Consider the following 22,403-nt stretch of genomic DNA (forward strand, 5'->3'; position numbering starts at 1 on the left):
AGACTGAATTCATTTCTTGTGTGTAACAAGTACACAGAACAATGTGCTATGAGGTGAGGACCACTAAAATTTGTAATTCTATTACTTTTAACCTGGTTTGAACTCAATTCCATTAGAGTCTTCCAAATTTAACTAATGGCACCATCTGGCTCCAAACTCCATGGTCTCATTAAATGAGCAGAGGTAATAAAAGTAATTGCAAAAGAGTGGAGGAGATTAAGGAGACAACAATAAAATAATGTTGTCAGCACAGGATTATTGATTTTGCTTCTAGCTTGCTGGTGTGGGGATAGATCATTTCATTTCTCAGACTCTCTTGCCTACAATTAAACATTGGCACAGGGCATGCAGGACAGGCACTGATTAGTGCTAAAAAGCAATGATCTGAAAAAATGCCTCTGCAGAGTTCTGTCATGTCTGGTAAAACTGGAAGATTAAATATAAGCCACCCATTGAAATTCAGGTCATAATGATTTCTTTTATTATTCTTTCTCCTCTGCAGAAATGTGTACAACATTAATTCTAGCAATTTTCTGCTGTTCCAACACAAATTATTTAGTTAAGGTATTAAAAGTTATGTGGCACTAAGTGAAGAGGGTTGCATTAGTCGCTGCTTATGACAAAATACTATGGAACTGGGTGATTTAAAGGAAAAAGAAATTTATTACTTACAGTTTCAGACGATAGGAAGTCTGAAGTCCAGGGAACACATCTGGTGAAGGCTTTCTTTGGTAGTGACTTCAGTGATGGCAGGTACCACATTGCCAAATGACAGAGCAGAGAGAGAGTAACCTCCTCTTTCACTCTCCTTTTAAAGCCCTACAAACCAAACCCCTGACCACCATTTTTAATCCATTCACTACTGCATGGTCCTACAATCTAATCACCTCTCCAAGTCTCCACCTTTCAATCACCATAATAGGGTTTCCCACCCTCCCAACAGTCACAGTGGGGGGCCAAGTTTCTAATACATAAAACTTGGGGGACAATTCAAGATTTAGTGAGTTTTGGGGGGACATCATTCAATCCATGACAAGGGTTGTATAGCTTTTTAAAAATATAGCCCCCGGGAAATTTGTATAAAATTTATTTTAGAAAGCTTAACAAGAGCAATTGGGAAAGTATTGACTAAAGATGGGTGGGTATCCACATCACAGTCTAGTAAGATTCATTGCTATCATCTTTCTCATTTCTCTGGAGATTGTTTCTTTCATTTTTTTGCTAATTTGGGCTTATTTTGTTGTTGTTTTTTCTAGTTCCCTGAGGTGTAAATTTACATCTTTTATTTGAGATTTTATTTTTTCATGTAGGTATTTATTGCTATAAACTTCTCTCTTAGTACTGTTTTTTGCCGCATCACATTAAGTTTGGATATGTCATGTTTTTATTTAAATTTGTATCAATATTATATAAGTTTTTTCTTTGACCCATTGGTTGTTCAAGAGTGTGTTGTTCAATTTCTACATATTGGTAAATATTCCAGTTTTCCTTTTTCCGTTGATTTCTAGTTTCATTCCATTGTGGCTGAAAAAGATATTTGGTATGATTTCAAACTTCTTAAATCTATTAAAACTTGTTTTGTGACCTAATGTGTGATCTTTCCTGGATGATGTTCTGTGTGTGCTGGAAAAAGAATGTGTATTCTTCAACATACACAAGTCAATAAATGTGATATACCACATCAACAAAATCAAGCAAGGACAAAAAGCATATGATTATCTCAATAGACACTGAAAAAGCATTTGACAAAATTCAACATCCCTTCATGATAAAGACTCTCAGCAAATCAGATATACAAGGAAAGTATCTCAACACAATAAAAGCCATATACAACAAACCCACCACCAATATCACCCTGAATGGGGAAAAGCTGAAAGCTTTTTTGTTAAGAACAGGAATGAGACAGGATGCCCACTCTCACCACTCCTATTTAATACAGTATTGGAAGTACTAGCTAGAGCATTCGGGCAAGAGAAAGAAATAAAAGGCAACCAGATTGGAAAAGACAAAGTTGAACTGTCCCTGTTTGCAGATGACATTATCCTATTTATAGAAAAATCTAAAGACTCTGCAAAAAAAAAATCTTAGAGCTGATAAACTATTTTGGTAAATTTCAGGATACAAAATCAACACACAAAAATCAGTACATTTTAATATTTTAACAACAAACTAGCAGAAAAAGAAATCAAGAGAGTGAACCCATTATAATAGTGACCAAACACACACACACACACACACACACACACACACACCTAGGAATAAATTTAACCAAGGAGGTGAAAGAGCTCTACAATGAGAACTACAAATCACTGCTGAAAGAAGTTAAAGAGGACACAAAAAGACATTCCATGCTCTTGCACTGGAATAATTAACATTGAAAATGTCCATACTACCCAAAGTGATCTACAGATTCAATGCAATCCCCATCAAAAAATCAATGACATTCTTCACAGAAATAGAAAAAACAATCCTAACCTGAGCAAAAGACCACAAATATGGACCTGGGCAAAAGACCACAAATAATCAAAGCAATCTTAAGAGAACAAAATAAAGCTGGAGGCATAACATTATCTGACTTCAAATTATACTACAAAGCTATAGTAACCAAAACAGCATGGTACTGGTATAAAAACAGACAGACTAATGGAACAGAATAGAGAACACAGAAATCAACCCATGTACTTATAGCCAATCGATTTTTGACAAAAACAACAAGAACATACTTTAGGGAAAAGACAGCCTCTTCAATAACTGGTTGTGGAAAAACTGGACATCCATATGCAGAAGAATGAAAGGAGACCTCCACCTCTCACCACATACCAAAATCAACTCAAAATGGATTAAAGACTCGAGTATAAGACCTGAAACTGTAAAACTACTAAAGAAAAACATAGGGGAAACACTTCAGGAAGTAGGACTGGGTAAAGACTTTATGAATAAGACCTCAAAAGCACAGGTAACAAAAGAAAAAATAAACAAAAAGGATTATATAAAACTGAAAAGCTTCTGCACAGCAAAAGAAACAACAGAGTGAAAAGACAACCTACAGATGGGAAAAAATATTTGCAAACTATGCATCCAACAAGTGATTAATATCCAGAATATACAAGGAACTCAAACAACTTAACAGTAAAAAACCATGTAACCTGATTTAAAAAATGGGCAAAGGAGCTGAATAGGTATTTCTCAAAGGAAGATATATGAATGGCCAACAGACACATGAAAAAATACTCAACATCAGGGAAATGCAAATCAAAACCACATTGAGATATCATCTCATCCTAGTTAGACTGGCCTTTATCAAAAAGGCAGAGGATAATAAATGCTGGAGAGGATGCAGAGAGAGGGGAACCCTCTTACACTGTTGGTGGGACTGTAAATTAGTGCAGCCATTATGGAAAACAGTACAGAGGTTCCTCAAACAACTATAGATAGATCTGCCATACGATCCAGCAATCCCACTGCTGGTATATACCCAAAGGAATGGAAATCGTCCTGTCGAAGAGATACCTGCACTCCTGTGTTTATTGCAGCTCTATTCACAATAGCCAAGAGTTGTAACCAACCTAAATGTCCATCAACAGATGACTGGATAAGAAAAATGAGATACATATGCACAATGGAATACTACTCTGCCATAGAAAAAAATGAAATTCTGCCATTCGCAGCAACATGGGTGAACTTAGAGAAACTAATGTTAAGTAAAGTAAGCCAGGCTCAGAAAGAGAAATAACACGTCCTCCCTCATAAGTGGAAGCTAAAAGAAACAAAGAAACAAACAACAATCACAATAATTTTTTGAACTTTGAAAAGGAGAGAACAGAACTGAGGCCACCGGAGGTGGGAAAGGGAGAGAAGGGGTTAGAAAGAAGTTGGTAAAGGCGCACAAAAAATGATTACATTGCATAATGTTGAATACACTAATTATCCTAATTTGAGCATCACATATTGCACACAGGTATTGAAATTCAATGCTGTACCCCACAGATAATGTACAACAAAATATGTTTCAATAAGTAAATAAAAGAATGTGTATTCTGCTGCTGTTGTGTGGAATGTTCTGGATATGTCTGTTGGGTTTATTCAGTCTATAATGTTGTCTAAGACCTTTGCTTCCTTACTGATTTCTGTCTGGATGCTCTATTCGTTATTCAAAGTGGAGTATTAAAATCTCTTACCATTGTGTCGCTGGCTATTTCTCCCTTTCAGTTCTATCAATATTTACATGTTTTGGTGGCTCTGATGTTGGGTGCATGTATATTTGTAATTATTGCAGCTCCTAGTGAATGGACTCTTTTATCATTATGTAATGTCCCTGCTTGTCTCTTGTGACAGTTTTTGACTTAATGTCTATTTTGATTGATATGAGTACTGCCACCCCAACTCTGTTCTGGTTACCATTTTCATGGAATGCCTTATTTTAGTATTTTCAATTTCAGCTTATGTGTGTCCTTAAGCCTGAAGTGAATCTCTTGTAGACAGCATGTAGTTGGACCTTGTTTTTTTTATTCATCACTACTCTATGCTTTTCGATTGGGGTGTTTAATCCATCCACATTTAAAGTAATTATTGATCAGGAAGGATTTATTATTGCCTTTTTGTTGTTTTCTGTCTCTTTTGCAGTTCGTTTGTTCTTCTTTTCCTTTCCTTGACAGTTTAGTTGTGGTTTTCCTTTGTGTTTCAGTGATTTTTTTTTTGTAGTGACAAGCTTTGATTTTTAAAAATTTTCTTTTGTGCATCTTCCCTAGGTATTTTCCTTGTGGTTACCACAGGACTTTCATAAAGCATCTTATAGTTATAACAATGTATTTTTAGCTGAGAAGTAAGAAGGACCCAAAAAATAACACCAATTTCTAGCTGGCACAAATGGTAGAAACTACCTTTCGCTCTAAAGAGTGTGAGTGGAGGTGCTGGTAGGCAGTTGGATAAGCAGATGTGGAGCTCAGATGAGAAATCTGGGCTGGAGTTAATAAACCTGGGAGTCAACTGAGTCTAGATGGCAACTGAAGCAACAGGTTTGACTGAGGTGACCCCGGGTGCTGTAGGAAAGAAGCGTGGACTGAGCCAGAAGGGAAGCAACATTCAGAGGAGTGAGCTGCACCAGGGACTGAGAAGTTGCAGCCAAGGGAATGAAGAAAGCCCGTAGACTGTGGTTTCCTGGAAGCCCAGGGAAGAGAGGGCTTCAGGAGGAAGGAAGTCGCCTCCAGTGCTGAATCTGCTGAGAAGTAAGGAGGGAGCGAAAATGAAAAATGTCATTGGAGGTGAAGACACTGAGATCACTGGCGATCTCAGGCCGAGGAGCTTTGTGGAAAATGAAGGTTGAAGCAGATGGAAAAAGGCTAAGCAACAGAGGAGAGGGAAAGAAGCGGAGACCACGAGCCCAGGGGCCACATTTGTGACCATTCCGACCACAAAAAAGAGAAGGTCGTAAGGGCAATGGGAAGATGGAGGCCACAGGTGTTCTATTTTGAAGACCGGAGAGGTTTAAGCAAATTAAAATACTTCTGGTGGGAAGTGTTCTGTTGAGAAAGTTAAGAGGTTAAAGGAAAGCCAGAGAAGGGGTAATCGATACTGGAAGGTTTCTGAAAGAATGCAAGGGATGGACTCCAAGGTGCAGGAGGAGGGAATTGACCTCGGAGAAAACAGCAGGCAGCACCTCCCTTGCAGTGGGAGGCAAGGAGAAAAGGCCCGGCACAGGTGTAGGTAGGTCTGAGGTATGGAAGAGAGAGGTTGAGGGAGTTCCTACTGGAATAGAAAGTAGAAAGTCAGGCTATTTGCCAAGAGTCCGGAAGTAGACGGGGAAATGGGAGAAACCAGAGGTTCTGAGGATGGTGGAGGCCTGAACTGGCCACTGCAGAGAGAAGAGAGCAGGTGGCACAGACTGAGCATGTGCACACACGTGCACACTCGCATACGCGGGGCTCTACTCCTCTGCGTACTTGAGAAATCCTCCCAAAACGAGCCCTCCAGGCCTCTTTGCCCCTTTCCACTTGCCGGTCTGGCATCTGCCCGTTCCCTCGTTGTCACCACCACTGGGCTCGTTCCCACAACAAAGGGTGTCCTGATCGACCACGTGGGAACCTCTACCCTTCAGAAGGTTCGGGAGGTGGAGGGGGTACGGGGGGAATATTGCCAACACTCATCATTTAATATCTGTCCTTTCTTCCCTGCCACATTTACAGAAATAAATTAAAAGGAATCCAAATAGCCAAGAAGAGATCTGTAGCTGTTCTGGCCAAAGGCATGTTCTCCTTCTGTATATTCAAGGAGTGACAAAGTGCCAGTTTTTCAAAGAAGGGAGAGACCGCATAATGATTTGGTTCAAATTTCTCCTTTTTCTATAGGGGAAGCCCAGGGAGGTTTCATGATCCATCTCATCAGTGGGGTTTTCACCTTCTTTAGGAACGTGAAACACTGGAGAATTAATCTGGGCACATCAGATGCAGAGACAAGCGGTGGGTGCTTGATGAAAATTAATTTATCTTCCCTCTCCAAACTCCAAAGTGCTTCCATTCAAGTCAAATGCACTTCACATCTGAAAATGAAAGCTTCCTGTCTTTTAATAGGAGGAGAAAGTATGTCACTTAATTACAGAAGGATCAGAAGAGAAACCTCATTAAAAAGGACCTAAATCCGAGATTCCGGAGCTGGAACACAGAGTGCTCTTAGGAATGGAAGGAAAATTGTTCCCCTGACCAGGAAATGGCCCCCAGTTGGAGTGAGAGTTTCCTGCCTTTCTGACACTGCGAAGGACAGAAGGGTCAGAGCCCAGGGGCTTTGATGGGCTTTGGAGGGACAGTGGGTAGAAGGATGGGAGTTCTGCAGGGAGCAGAGGCAGCTGCTTGTGGTTGGCCCCCCGGGGGAGGTGGGCTGTCAGGGAATGGACTGTGCAGACACCCGCAGAGGGGTGCTGAAACCCCCGCCTCCCTGGTCCCGGTGCCCGGAACCCCAGGGTCTTGTCAGTTCTGGGTCACTGAAGGTGCACGGCTTAGCAGAAAGCATCCATAAACGCCGGATGCATCTGAAAGAAACTGACAGTGGGGCTTGAAAGCACATCCATTTCTGGAATTCTCCAAGAGTGCTGCAGATTCAGCCGAGCAGATTCAAGGCAAAACAGAGAAAGCCCGGGGGGATTCTTGTTTTGCTTCTATGGGAGGTTTATTCAGAGGACATTAGAGGTGAAATTGAAGGCAAAAGGCTTCACCATCAACCTAGATAGCAGTTTCTCTTTTATTCCTCACTCATCTCAGAAAATAAAAAAAAATGAACTAGGCTACATAGCCACTTCCCGGTGCAGAAACAAAAGCAGGAGACAGTGAGGAAGAAAGGGGGAGGAAGCATGGGGTGGGGTGCGGGGCAGCAGGAAGCAGGACAGGAACATGTCGCCATGGGACTGGGAGGTAGCATAGTCATCATAGAGAGAGAATTCGCACTTGGAAGCATTATTTGAGAGTAATAAAATAAGCACAAGGATTTTCACTTTTATCTACACAAAATTACTGCAAACACTATTCCCCAACTCATCACTTAAAAAAACACTACTCAAGCTCATAATTTGGGGACCTGAGGCTTTGTTGCTTACTTAAAGCAAAGCACTCTACTGTGTGAAGAACGCGCTTTGGGGGTGAGGGTAGGAAGATGCGTTTGAGTACCCTCACCCCACACACGGGTCCCCCAAACCCCAGAAGAAGCCCCCTTGGGCTCTTTATCCACAGGAGTATAGTTCCCCAAAGGCAATTGGCTGTTCATTTTCCTGGCAAAATCATTCCTGACATGTGGAGGCAAGTTTCACAGGATAACAACATGATGAGACATTTGGCCCAGACACAGAATTGAGAAGAAGCTAGCAAGTGACCTATAGCTGCAGTAGCCAGCACTGTGTGACTAGGGACTGCATGCCAGGCACTGCGAAGCAGACCTCAGAGTCGGGACTTGTGCCCAAACAGGCAGGTTCAAACTTGCACTCTCCACAACTAGCCTGTGCATGTGACCTCTGCCTCAAACTCTTCTCTCCTGTAAGCCCTATTTATCCCTTAGCTGGGTCCTGGGGGTGTCTTCCTGCCCTCTCCCCCAGAGCTAGGTTGGGAGCCCCTCGTACCTGCTCCCCCAGAGCCTTGTACTAAAGCCCCATCATAGCCCACACCTGATGCCTTCTACTGTGTGGACTTGCCTTTCCCCGTGGATTGTAACATCCGTGAGGACAAGTATATGGTCGTTTCTAAGTACAGTGAGGCATGCAGTTTCTGTGCAAATGCATAAATCAGTGAACTGATGCAAAAGTCCACATTTTTGTCCTATAAGGTCTCCTAATCCAGCAGGGGACAGACCTGGGATGGTTAATTTTGTGTGTCAACTTAACTGGGACCTAGGGTGCCCAGGTATCTGATGAAGCATTATGTCTGGGTATGCGTGTGAGGGTGTTTCAGGATGAGGTGTTTACTGAATTGGTGGATTCAGTAAAGCAGATTTCTCTCCACAGTGTGGTTGGATGTCGCCTAATCCACTGAGGACCTGAATAGGTCAAAAGGGTGAAGGAAAAGTTGAATTTTCTCCCTCTGTGTGGCTGCTTGAGCTGAGACATCAGTCTTCTCCTGCCCTGGGACTGGGACTTACTGACTCTCAGGCCTGGGGACTCAGACTGGCATCACACACCACTGGCTTCCCTGGGTCTCTAGCTTGATCATGGGACCGTGGGATCATGGCAGATCATGGGATTTCTTAGCCTCCATAATCACGTGAGCCAATTCCTCACAATAAATCTTATTCTTTATTTATCTCCTATTGGTTTTGTTTCTCTGGAGAGCCCTAATACGAGACCCCTACATAATGACTATAATGCCTCATAGACAGGCTGCAAGGGATGCAGTTGAGTTTATAAAGTAGGGTTCCATCTTCACATGGGGAGGAGCTGGTGGGCACCTGCTCGTCCTGTAGTGCAAGGAAGGGACAGGCGTAGAGGGCTGGGTGGTCAGTGGTAGGAAACTGCTGTGAGGGTGCCATGCCACTCAGCTAGGACAGGAGGGTCACGTGGGGAGTTGGCACGAAGTCTGTGCCCAGGCAGCTGTCCTTGTCGTTTGGGAACTAGACCACAAGAGTCGTATACCATGTCTGAAGAGGTAAATAAAGGCCAGGCTGCCAATGTCCATAAACCCCACATTAGGGAGTTAGGCAGGACTTGGTGGTAGGCTGCCATTGAAGACTTGTGAGCAGAGGATGGTAGGCTCCATCCTGGGTTTCAGGGAGATAACAGGGCGGTGTCAAGAATCAATAGGAGAGGTGAGAATGTTGACAGAAACACGTGTTTGAAAAATACTGCTGCAATCCAGTGTGGCAGGAGCCCATGGGGGCTCACAGACAATGACATGGCCCATGCTCTAGCAGATCACGTGTCATCTGCTGACATGACGTGGTTTTGTGTATTTCTTTTCTGACGTTCTGCACCATCATAGGGAGGGAGTCCCCAAAACACACTCCCCTTAACTCATTCCTCCAGGCTCCCCATTTTTGCTGTTTTCCCTTTGCGTGAAATTCCCAATATTTCCCCAGCAACTTTGAGTGCCTCGCCCTTGCCTGGTGCACAGCAGTGACCATCTCTAACCATTTGTGTCTTGCTCTCTAAGTCAAGGAGCAACTTGGGGCATTTCCACCCTACAGATACCAGATTGGTCTCCTCGAGGGGAATTTGGGAGAAGCCAACTGTCTCCCTCTTATTGCACGAGCAAGGGTGAGTGTCACTCGCTGCTTCTCTACTCCTCCCACGCCACACACACATCTCCTCATTCTGTACTCACCGCGTTTGTATCTGCCCCTGCTTTGGGCATTCTGCCTTGCAGCGCTAATTCGTTCCTTAAATTCTCCTGGTCTACTAGAACAGATTGTAAGATGGATGAGGTCAGAGGCCACCAGTTCCTTTCATTTATTTGGAACCATTCTTATTACCAAAGAAATGCTCACAGTAGACATTTAACGACCACACATTGCACTCCTAAGGGAATGAGGGAAATCTCTCCTTGTCAAACAAGACTTCTGTGGGGGAAGAAACCGATTAAGAAAAGTGATGCTGTAAATGTGAGCGTGCAGCCCCCAAAGCCCCAACTGGATCCTGAACTAACTGTGCTTCAGAAGCATCCGCTCCGGTCTGAGAAACGAGTGGGGCAGCCCATCCAAGGTTGCTTTGCCACCAGGATTTCCACCTTCGGGAGAATAAAGGCTGTCCTTGTGCCTGGGCTGGGGAGCTGGGAAGGGCAGTGGGGTGTTTGTCTCCAACATCCAGCTCCAGCTCAGACCCAGGGTCTGACTTCTGGGCCTTTTGTTTTAAAGACAGAGGCTGTAGTCAGTAACTGTCTCCATGACAACAACACACTTCAGTCTCCGAGTGGACCAAGAAGCAGGGTGGGGAAGACACACTTCCCCGAAGATTCCTGGAACAAACACGTGTTTGGAGCAGAGGACCTAGGAACAGCCGAGAGGACGACACCTACAGCAAGGAGGTCCTGTCCCACGCTGGGCCTGAGGCTCCATCATCACGTGGGTTTGTGGACAATGGACATCCATGCTGGCTCCAAGACAGAGCCTGAGCACCTGTTGAAAGCCCACATGAGACGCCTACAACCTCAGAAATAACTGGTGACACACTGGGGTGGTTCCAAGTCTGTGAAGCTGGAGACCCAGATGGGTGCCTAACTGGAAGGAACAAAAAGTGGGCTGCGGGATCCAAATCCAGCCGGGCTGATGAGACCTGGAGCCCCAGGGGCATTCTTCTGCTGGCATTCAGTCAGCATGTTCTGATCATCTGCTTAGAGATGCTGGCTTGTGTAGGAACCAGATAAGGAACCAAATCCCTATGGAAATGAATCTGACTAAGGAGTTTTATTTTCTTTTCCCTCTCAATAAAATGACAAAATGAACACATGACAATTCCTCAGTTATTTAATTCGTTAACACACTCATTTAAACCAAGCTGCAGGATTCTCAGTAGCTGTGCGCAAGTACACAGTACCCATTTAGTCCCACACACAAGGATGTAGCACCTTTGATTAGAGGTATGTTCAACACACGTGCTATTTTCCTGAGCTATACTACAAATAATGACTTTGCATAAGCAAAAATCACGTAGCGTAGTAACCATGCATAAACCTCCACCAGGCAAGAGCTGGGCTGAGAACATTTAACAACTCCCTCTCCAACACAAGTAAATCCTGAGTACTGTCCAAGTCTTCCGTCTTTCTTATCAATGAGAGAAATGAGGAGCACACAGGCCGGTTTCTTTAGCTCACAGAAACACGGTCAGTCGAATATGAACATAGAAACAAATTTATCAAAGAGGAATCAACAAATAGATTATGCTGAATTTTGTCTTCCAGAAAGTTTTAAATTTAATTTACTGATTTTATTCAAATTCCCTACTTAAATTGAAGGTAAGAGCTTGGGACTGTTCTCTCTGCACAGTCTTCCCAGCCATATACTTCATTATTTCCAGTCAGCTGGAGATGACCCTCTTCTTGGTGGTTTCAGAAAAGGCAGATATTTTTGTTGCCATGTTGAAATGAAAAGGACATTCTCTTACAGAGAAATAATGAACATTTTTTGTCATGTAAATTTTGTCCCATCTACTTTCAGCATCTGAAACCTTGAATTAATGGACCCTGTGGAATAAGTTTCCCTTTCAGGCCATTATTGGGGTTTAAGCAAAGTGGCACCTTTTACTTGTGACCATTCTCTGCAAACATTACGAGCGCTGTGAGTAGCCTTTTTAACTACTGCCTGGACAAAATGAAAATGCACTTTTTTTTGGTTAATGCTTTTGTAGTTTTCCTAATTGAATGATCTTTTAATAGCTTCCTTCTAAGATTTCCTTCTTCGGCCACTGAGTTCATAGTCTATTCAAAGCTGAAAAACTAATTATGGGCACTTGAATTGCCTCATATACTTCCAGCACTTCTCTTTAGAGCTCAAATACCATCACTCCCAGAGAAAGACAGGACTAGCAGTGTTTAATAAGATAATCTCCCCAATTCTATACCATTTCCTTCACCATCTATATTTAAATACGAATATTGGCTCCTTCCTAAACTAAGGATTAAATATTATATTTTATTTCAATAGCTGTAGGTTCATGTATCTTATATCTTATGCTCAAGTTAATAATTCCTATTTTCTATACATTTATGAAAAAGCCTTGTAAATGGTTTGATAATCAACAGATATTCCTTGAAATCTAACCTTGGGAAATTTTCCCAAATGCAGAAAAAAAATTCATGCACAAAGACTCTCATCCAAATGACCAACTGGAAACAGCCTTCAATGACCAACATTATGGATATCACTAGACATTAAATATTATGCAATTATTGATATAATGTTTAAGAAGGTCGTAAATATAAAGAAAACACCTTTAATAAAATATTAAATGAAAAAGCTGGTACAAAGTTGTATACGTAGTATGATGACATTATGCAAAATTTTAAACGAAATAAAACATGCATAGAAAAAAATAGACTGGAAAAACATCCAGAAATGTTAGCAGTGATTACCTTTAGGTAATGGAGGACTATTTATTTTCTTTCTATATCTTTATACAGTCTAAATTTTTTGTAATATCCATGTATTATTTTTAATGAGAAAAAATAAGAGGAGAAAGAGCAGCACCCAATGAAAACAAAATCAGTGGTGCCTTTCAAGGTTCCATTTAGGGTGACCTGTCACATCATTAGGAACGGGACAATCTCTTCACCAAGAGTTCCTAGTGCGTCTGAGAGCACGAGACGCTGCTTTGTCCCTCCTTGGACCGGCAAGACGCATCATGAGGAATGAAAACAGTTTCTCCTGAAACAGCAGGGTCCTCTTGCTACGGCACGGTTTAGAATCTGGCCTGATTTGGGAGAATTTTAACAATATGCCAACTAATTGATCATATAAAACAATAAAGGAAAAAGCAGAGTATCAATTGGAGTTAAACAAAATAACACTATGGGAATGAAAGCATGGCCAGATTTTTATTTGTAGGAGAGATGTCCTCCTATAAAATGCATGGGTCAAAGTAAAAAAATGGAAGGAAAAAGACATCAGCCGCCTGCACAGGGCCCTGAGACACAGAAGGTAACACGCCCTTCACTGTAGGAATTGTGGTTCCTTTATATCCATCTTCAAGTGTGAAATCAATCACACCCTTTATCCTCAGATTTCAGCACACGAGAGTGATTAAAAACCATGGCCATGTACCCAGGGACCTGAAAAATTCTCGTTTAGTAGTCAATAGCAAAGTCGTTCATCAGCATTCCTTGGACCCCTTCAATTTAGATGTCTGATATGATATCACCTGTGAAACAAAGACAGAACGCTGTGTTAAGAGTAGATTTTTCACTCTCATTCTCAGGCAGGACATGGTTTGCTTCAAAATATACTGGGAATAGGTCCAAGTGTACCAGTGAAAGTTGAGAGCTTCTTTTTTGGTATTAAAGTGGCTCTGAGAATGTTTTTTCTCTTGAAATGTGCGTTCTGACAGTTTGCCAGTGTGGACTGAGTGACCGAGGCTGAATCATCAAGGCTCAACCCACTCAACTAGGTTAAGATCCAGACAGTTTCTGAGTGCTGTATTTGCTCAGCAGTTCCTGCATAAACGGTTTTGCGAGTGGATAATAAAGTTAAAAACTGGAATAATGTATCCAAATGCAGTTTTATGATGACTCCCAAAGGAACAACTTCAGACTCTTTTACTGAACTAGAATGTCAGTACACCAAATACAGGAATAAATGGAGAATTATGTAGGGAACAAAAAATTTCCAGGAAATTTACTTCCCCCAGGGTCCTCAGGGAGGGTGCCCACTCCTTAAGTGTAAAGGTTGGAGAACACAAATGGCTTGCTCTCACTCTGAAGTCTTATTTCCTTTCGACCTTAGTGTGGGAGGGATACAAAACAAAACAGTATACAATCATCTGTGTGTTTCAACCCAAGTTACCGGATCAAAGACTGATTCAGAGATGGAGATGGGAGAATTGGCAAAGACCTGCCCCCAAGTGTCAGCCCCCTGCCCTACCTCAGTGGATGACGGATCACACCCACCTGAGGTTGACATTGTCTTCCCTTGCCATTGCCCCAGAGAAAAAAGGTTTCCCTCACCTCTCTAGATAAAGAAGTATCAGGGAGACACTGGAAAAGTAATGTTTTAGCAGCATGTAGCTGGTTGCCTATAAAATTCCATTTTCAGTCAACTTCTTAAGAACATGACAGACTATGTCCCCAAAAAAGATCTTATATCTAGAAGTAAAAAAGTATACCAAAAATTGGGCATGCCAAATTCATTGTTTCTAAAGATGTCATGGTTAAGAATTTATGGGGCACCTATTTTCTCATATGCTCTTTTCCCCGTCTTCTTTCTTTCACGGACGCATGCATTCACACACACAGAAACAAAGTAATGCCCTTCTCCCGTTCATTTTTTAACTCTCAATTAATTAATTAACTCTCAATATATTAATAAAGGTTTAGGGTTAGCCAAAGGGCAGGTTGATAGGAAGCCAATCTGTTAGCCTATTTTACTTACACAGATTTGAAAAAGAACCAGAAATGAGAAGATTAGAGCTTTAAGAGGAGAATGTGTCATATCATTGGACTTTTTTTATCATTTTTAATTGTTTTATCTGTTTTTTTCTATATTTCAGCTCATAAACAAATGGCGTTTTGAAATGCAAATTATAATTTATTGTAAGGTTTCATATTGTTTTCATTCAACACCAATTGAAAGAGTTGAAATAAGTTTTTCTTAAATATGCAAGCTTTATTTTCTTGAGCACAGCAGGAGGCTGTACCTGCCTTTCAGATTATACCAACTACGAATCAGTCCTGTCCTAACAAAACGCTCTGTCACAGAGGGCTTTTTAATATGATCGACAATTGTCAGAACCCAAGGAAAAGAACTGAGTGACCCGAAAGATTGAAAGGAACCTGATGCAACGTGCTTTCCCCTGTAGCACAATCACTCCATAAATAGAATCTGCAGTTTAGGCACTTAATGCATAGGAAGTGGTCAATGTGCAAGGTCAGTGCAGATGCCAGCACAGTTCTGGGCACTGGGAAGGCACTGGATCAATATTATGGGAAGGAAGCAAGAAAGAAAAGGAGAGAGAGGGAGGGAGATAGGGAAGGAAGAGGGAATTCTTAACTGTTTTCATTCTTTGCAATTTACTTCCTCGAAAAATTCTTCCAGTGGAATGAATGGCTATTGCTGTTTTTTCCTAACTCTGCATGTCCCTAACAACATTTTCAATACTTGACTTCAGGATTTGGACAGGTAATGGGAAAACATAATTAAAGCTAATGGTGAGATGGCAAAGCAAAAGGAGCAAAAATGGCAGTAAATTTTGCCAGTTAATTGAATTACATTTTTATTGTGTAAATGAGCTATTGCTATAAACCTTGAATGCCTTACTAAAACATGTTTTGCTATTAAAAAGGTGATCAACACACATTTCTACATCCCATAGCAATAAACATAATAGTATATCATGAGAATAAGGTGCATTTTAGGCGTTGATCTGCAAAGATATCCATGATATAAAGGAAGAAAAAAAATAGCAAGTCTTAGAACAACGTGACCTTGTTTCAATTTATGCCAAAATAGCTGCACCAGATGCAAGTGCTTTAAAAAGGTCCTGAGGGATACTTGCACCCCACTGCTTGCGGTGCTAACCTCTGGCACGGGGAGCAAAATCGGTAGGGAAGGTAATGTGAGGAGGGGCTCCCACTTGTTCCTTTCTATATCCCTGTGTTGTTTAATTTTTGCACAATGCATTATTTTCAAATCTGATAATATATGAAAATAAAATAACTAAGAAAATATGTCACGATTTTAAATTAGTCTTAACATATATAAATTTTCAGAGCAGAGAAAAGCCATTAGAACAACTCACCTTGCTATAATTAGATTTTCCTCCATTAGTGTTCATGAAGTTTTATTTGATTTTATTAGCAATCTCTTTCAGAAGACCCTTGAGATCGTTAAGCTTGGAAAGGGAAAAAAAAAAATAGAACCGGTCTTAAGATAAATTTTCCAACTTCCAATCTTACATTATTGCTCTATGGCTTTTTCATGAAACAGACATTATAGTAAACAGCAAGTGTGGTGCATCTGGAGGAGGGTGGAAGGAGAGTGGCACGTGATGTTGCAGACCCTGCTCATTGCTCACCTTCTGAAATCATAGCACTAGCAATTAGTAACCAATTAGTAAGCCAGCTAACATTAGCTTTCATCAAATGCAAAGCACGAGTGGTTTCCACATAGAAATAATAGATTGCAATGACACAGAGAAGTGATATATATAAATAATAATTAATATTACTTATTATTACTAATACTCATAAAATAATAAGGTTCTAATAAAGTTTTTCTTTGGTAAAAATATAATACTAGCAAAAATAATATGATATAGTACTAATCAAGTCTCATGCCCCCCCACAAAAACAATACAAATATTAAAACAATTTAAGTAAAAGGCAGAATAGAATTATTCTTGATACATGCGTGTTTCACAATTTATTACATATGATGTATGAATTTCATTTTAAATTACGTGCCCTACTGGTACACTTGATAAAAGCTCAGGGACATAATGCAATTTCTGTGGAGTTGGCTTCTAACTTTCTTCATCACTAACTTAAGGAAAAAGCTGTGTTTAAGTTGGGTTTATTTTTAGTAAGAAACTCTTCCTTTAACTTAAAAAAAAAAGAAATCATAATGGCTAATGGCTGTCTAAAATAAATAAGGCACAGTAAAATCCCTACTTATAGACTTACAGTGAATTTTGAATAACTGTTTTCTGTTATAATTAGAAGGAAATTTTTTGTATTCCCTTCAGGAGCTTTTGGGACAGCCCTGTATTTGTTAATAGGAAAATGACTTTAATAAGCTGTTTAAAGTAGAGCATAAGACTCCAAGAGCAAACTAAATACATAGAAAACAGAAAAACAATAGAAATAAATCAACAAAACTAAGAGTTGATTTTTTGAAAAGATAAACAAAATTAACAAACTCTTAGCTAGACTAAGAAAAAAGAGAGAAGATGCAAATAAGTAAAAAATGAGAGAGAAGAATTTACAACAGATGAAATAGAATTAAAAGGGATCATAAGGGAAAAGTATGAATATTTATATGCCAACAAGTTAGACAACCTAGAAGAAATGAGAAAATTACTGGAAACACACAACCCACCAAGACTGAATCAAGAAGAAATACAAAACCTGGACAGACCAATAAATAAGGGGATTGAAACCTTACAACAAAGAAAAGCCCAGGACAAGATGGCTTCAAGGGTAAATTCTACCAGACATTCAAAGAAGAATAAATACTAAGCCTTTTTAAACTTTTCCAATAAACAGAAGAGAAAACACTTCTAAACTCACTTCATGAAGCCAGCATCATCCTGATACCAAAGCCAAAAACAATGCAAGAAAAGAAAACTACAGGCCAATATCCTTAATGAACATAGATGCAAAAATGTCAATAAAATACTAGCAAACTGAATTTGGAGCCCATTATAAAAGCTCATACATCACGACCAAGTGGTATTTATCCCTGGATGCAAGGATGGTTCAACATGATAATCAATCAATGTGATACACCACATTAATAGGATGAAAAACAAAAAACAATTAATCATCTAGATAGACGCAGAAAAGCAGTTGACACAATTCAATGTCTTTTCATGATAAAAACTCTCAACAAAATAAGGAATAGAAGGAACTTACCTCCTAAATGGCATATATGAAAAACCCACAGCTAACATTATATTCTATAGGGAAAAACTGAAAACTTTTCCTCTAGGATCTGGAATAAGGCAAAGATGCCCACTTTAACCACTGCTGTTTGACACAGTACTGCAAGTCCTAGCCAGACCAATCAGGCAAGAAAAAGAAATAAAAAGCATTCAAATCAGAAAGGAAGAAGTAAAACTATCTGTTTGCACACACACACACACACAAACCTGCCAGAACTAATAAACAAATTCAGTAATTTGTTTATTAACATACAAAAACCAATGGCTACTGGAAGTTTGTAGTTTCTATACACCAACAATGAACTATCCAAAGAGAAATTAAGAAAACAACCCCACTTACATTAGCAACAGAAGAAAAATAAAATACTTAAAACAGAGGTGAAAAAAAAATTGTTAAGAGCTGGCCAGTGGCTCACTTGGGACAGTGTGGTGCTGATAACACCAAGGTCAAGGGTTCATATCCACTTACAGGCCAGCCGCCAAAAAAAAAAAAAAAAATGTAAAGAAAGAAAAAGAAAATACTTAGGAATTAATTTAACCAAAGAAATGAAAAACTTGTACACTGAAAATTATAAAACATTGATGAAGGAAATTTTAAAACACACAAATAAATGGAAAAATCCCACATTCATGGCTTGCAAGAGTGAATATTGTTAAAATTTTCATACTACCTAAAGCAATCTATAGATTCAATGCATTCCTATCAAAATCTGAAAATCATTTTTTACAGAAATAGAGAAAACAATCTTAAAATTCATATAGAACCACAAAAGAACCTGAATAGCCAAAGCAATCTCACATAAGAAGAATAAAGCTGTAGGCATCATGCTTCCTGACTTTAAATTATATCACAAAGCTATAGTAATCAAAGCAGTAAGCTACTGGCATAAAAACAAACATGTAGAACCATGAAACATAATAAAGAACTCAGAAATAAACCTATGCTTTTACAGTCAACTGATCTTCAACAAGGTTTCCAAAAATACACAAAGGGGAAAGGACAGCCTCTTCAATAATTGGTGCTGGGAAAACTGGATATCCACATGCAAAAAAAAAAAAATGAAATTGGACCCCATCTCATGCCATACACAAAAATCAACTCAAAATGGATCAAAGACTTAAACATAAGACTTAAAACTATAAACTCCTAGAAGAAAGCATAGGGAAAACTTTCTTGACCTTGCTCTTGCCAATAATTTTTTTGGACATAACCCCAAAAGCACAGGCAACAAAAGCAAAAACAGACGAGTGAGATTATATCAAACTGAAGCTTCTTCACAGCAAAGGAAACAATCAACAAAATGAAAGGGTGACTTACAAAATAGGAAGAAATATTTGCAAACCATGTATGAATAAGTGGTTAATAACCAAAACATATGAGAGACTCATACAACTCAATACCAAAAATACAAAATAACACGTTTAAAAAGTTAGCGAGAGACCTAAATAGACACTTCTGAAAAGAAGAAATTCAAATGGCTGACAGGTATATGAAAAGGTGCTCAACATTTCTAATCATCAGGGAAATACAAATAAAAATCAAATGAGATAGCATCTCATACCTGTTAGGATGGCTATTATCAAAAAGACAAATGATAAGTGTTGGCAAGGATGCAGAGAAAAGGGAACCCTTGTACACTGTTGATGGGAATATAAATTGGTAGCTATTATGGAAAACGATATGGAGGTTTCTTAAAAAATTAAAAACAACTATCATATGATCTAGCAATCCCACTTCTGGGTATATAAGTATATCCACAGGAAGTGAAATCAAAATTGCAAAGAGATATCTACACTCTCATGTTTACTGCTGCATTATTCACAACGGCCCAAATATAGAAAACACCTAAATGTCTATCAGTAGATCAATGGACAAAGAAAATGTGGTACATATACAAAATGGAATATTATTCAGCCTTTAAAAAAGGAAGGAAATCCTGCCATTTGCAACAGCATGGGTGGAGCTGGAGGACATGATAAGTGAAATAAGAAAGACACAGAAAAAGAAACACTGCATGATTGCACCTATATATGGAATCTAAAATAGTCAAACTCATAGAAACAGAGTAGTATGGTGGTTGCTGGGAGCTGGGAGGAAAGGAAATATGGATGATGCTGGTCAACGGGCACAAAGTTTCAGTTATGCAAGATAAATACAAGCAAGTTCTAGAGATCTGCTATACAACGTGGTGACAGTAGTTAACAATCCTGTATTGTAGATGTGAAGTTTGCTAAGAGGATAGATTATGAACTAAATCCCACCACACACACGTGACACACACAAATGGTAACTATATCAATTAGTTGGGCTGAAGTGTGGTGATCATTTTGCACATGCATCAAAACATCAAATCATACACCTTAAATATACACAATATTTATATGTCAATGATATCTCAATCTAAAGTTAACTTAAAAGGAAAAAAAGACTCTAAAACCTTGCTCAAGAAACAGAAGATAATCCCTAAAATTTTATATGAGTGGAAAGGAGGGAATTTTTTGTTGCTCAGAGGGAGAAGTGAAAGGACAAGAAGAAGGAATAAAAAAAAGAGGAGGGGCAGAGGAGCAGGTAGAAAGCGGGGAGAGAGACAGTGAGAGCACCTGGGCAATGGCAGGAGACTGTGGTGTGCAGTTGAGGTTTCCTTGCAATCTGCCCCAATTCTGCCAAAACCTACAAAATGCATGGTGTAGGTGGGGTTCTGGTGGGAACCTGTGAAGGGGCAGAGCTCCACTGCCAGGTGGATACAAAAAGGACAGACCCTGCGAGCACTTCCCTGAGGTGTCCAGAGACCCTTGTCTTGCACATGTGTGGGGACAGCTTTCAGTTATGAATCACAGCCCCCACTGCTCAGGTACACCTTCCCCACTGACAGTGTTGGCCCCACCCCTGGTCCTCACTGGTCAGGAGGTCGAGGTTCACAAGAGCTCAGCCCCTGGGAGTCAGGTCAGCTTGTTCCCGATTCTCCTCTGTCCCAGGGCCCAGTGGGTTTCTAGGACGCTCAAGACTCCTGCCACGGCTCTCTCTCCCCTTGTCCACTGTTGCTGCCCTCCCCTGTCTATTCTCTGCATGTCTCAGAGTAAGGTCAGAACCAAGGTGTGGCTTGGGGAAGCTTTAGCCCAACCCTTGAGATGGCTTTCCATCAGCTTTCTCCAAAGCCATACCAAATAAACTCACAAGTAAAAATCAAAACAAACTAAAATAGACTATTTTCTCTACAAACCACAACACCTAGATAAGTCCCTAATGCCTCTATTCCTCTGCAACAGATAGCTTAAGCCCCTTCTATATGACCACTCTGACCACTCAGAGTGTACTTTGAATGGAGCACACTAGATATGTCTCTCTTGGGTTTAAAATTTCCCAGGGCCTTCCCTAGCATGGGAATAAAACCAAACTCTATAGAGGAAAGCAAGTTGTACACAGAGTGACCCCAGTCTCCCCTGCTTCTTCCAACTCAGCTCTCCCTGGTTCATGCCCTCTAGCTGCTTGGAACAATCCATGCTTCTTCAGCCTGAGGGGCCTTCACAGCTGCCAATCCCTGTGCCCCTCTAATGTGGACACAGACAATCTGTTGAATGCATGCTGGTTACTGCATAAAAAATCTTTACTGCTATTTACTCTTAACAATTCAGCTTGAAAATGTTCCTGTACCCAAACCATTTAATAAAGGGTTCATTCATAAAATTTGAGGGCCATGTCTGCTTTGACAGACTTAGCCTAATGCCTGGCACATAGCAGGTGCTCAGTAAATACTATGTGCTATGTGGCCTAGGCACAGATACAGCAGACAATACATTTAAATATAAATACACATGTGCAAAAAATGAATATTTTATGAAAGGTTTTATAGGTATATATGTTCAGTATAAATTCCCAGTCTTAGAATCCTATCTCCTATTGTTCCTTTCTTACATTCTCTTAATATTCTTCAAATCTTCTCTCATCTTTAAAAATATCTAGCACTTTGCTTTTCCCTCTCCACCGATTGTAATCATGATACACATCCTAGCATGATCATTAGTGTAGGCCCTCAACTCTAATGACATAAAAGTCTTCCCAGCCCCTCAATTAAAAAGCAGCAACAATAACATCATCATCAGAGTAGCTGTCACAAGATATACTAAGGTGTGCTAGAATGTCTCCAAATATGGATGCCACCGGTTCCTTTCTCCTTGTATGCATGTGCCACTCCCACATCAAGAAGTGGAATCTACTCCTCCTTACCTGAATGTGGGCTGGCTGCTGACTACTGGGACCAATAGACTGTGCAGGTTCCAGGAATAGCCTTTAAGAGCACTGACAGTTTCTGTTTCCTCAATCTTGGAAGTCATCCTCTATGTAAGAAGGGAGCCTGCCCCAAGACCACCATGCTGTGACAAGCCCTGCTCACATGGGGAGGCCCTACAGGGTGAGATATCATGTGGGAGACAGTGGGGCCATGGGGAGGAGCACCATGGTGCCAGATTCTGGCTAGCGACCAGCTGAATCCAGCCCAGTAAACCCGCCTGAGACCACAGGAGGCAGAAGAACAGCCCAGCTAAGCCCTTCCCAAATTCCTCACCCACAAAATCATGAGCAAAATGAAATGGTTGTGTGAAACCACTAAAGTGTGAGGTACATTGTTATGCA

The 22,403-nt window shown here is 40.4% G+C and overlaps 1 protein-coding gene across 1 annotated transcript in view; it reads right to left on the bottom strand.

Moving 5' to 3' along the window:
- Positions 1-12,378: 12,378 nt before the first annotated feature.
- The window catches only part of TRPM8 (transient receptor potential cation channel, subfamily M, member 8), an 80,931-nt gene continuing 70,906 nt past the window's right edge, over positions 12,379-22,403 (bottom strand). The window contains exons 24-25 of the mRNA XM_008572257.1: positions 15,911-16,003; positions 12,379-13,318 (exon numbers count right to left, since the gene is read on the bottom strand). Coding sequence (XP_008570479.1) covers positions 15,953-16,003 — 51 coding nt within the window. The 3' untranslated portion in view covers positions 12,379-13,318; positions 15,911-15,952. The remainder of the gene's footprint in view (positions 13,319-15,910; positions 16,004-22,403) is intronic.

Source organism: Galeopterus variegatus, unplaced genomic scaffold (assembly GCF_000696425.1).
Source record: "Galeopterus variegatus unplaced genomic scaffold, G_variegatus-3.0.2 Scaffold769, whole genome shotgun sequence".
Lineage (NCBI taxonomy): Eukaryota > Metazoa > Chordata > Mammalia > Dermoptera > Cynocephalidae > Galeopterus > Galeopterus variegatus.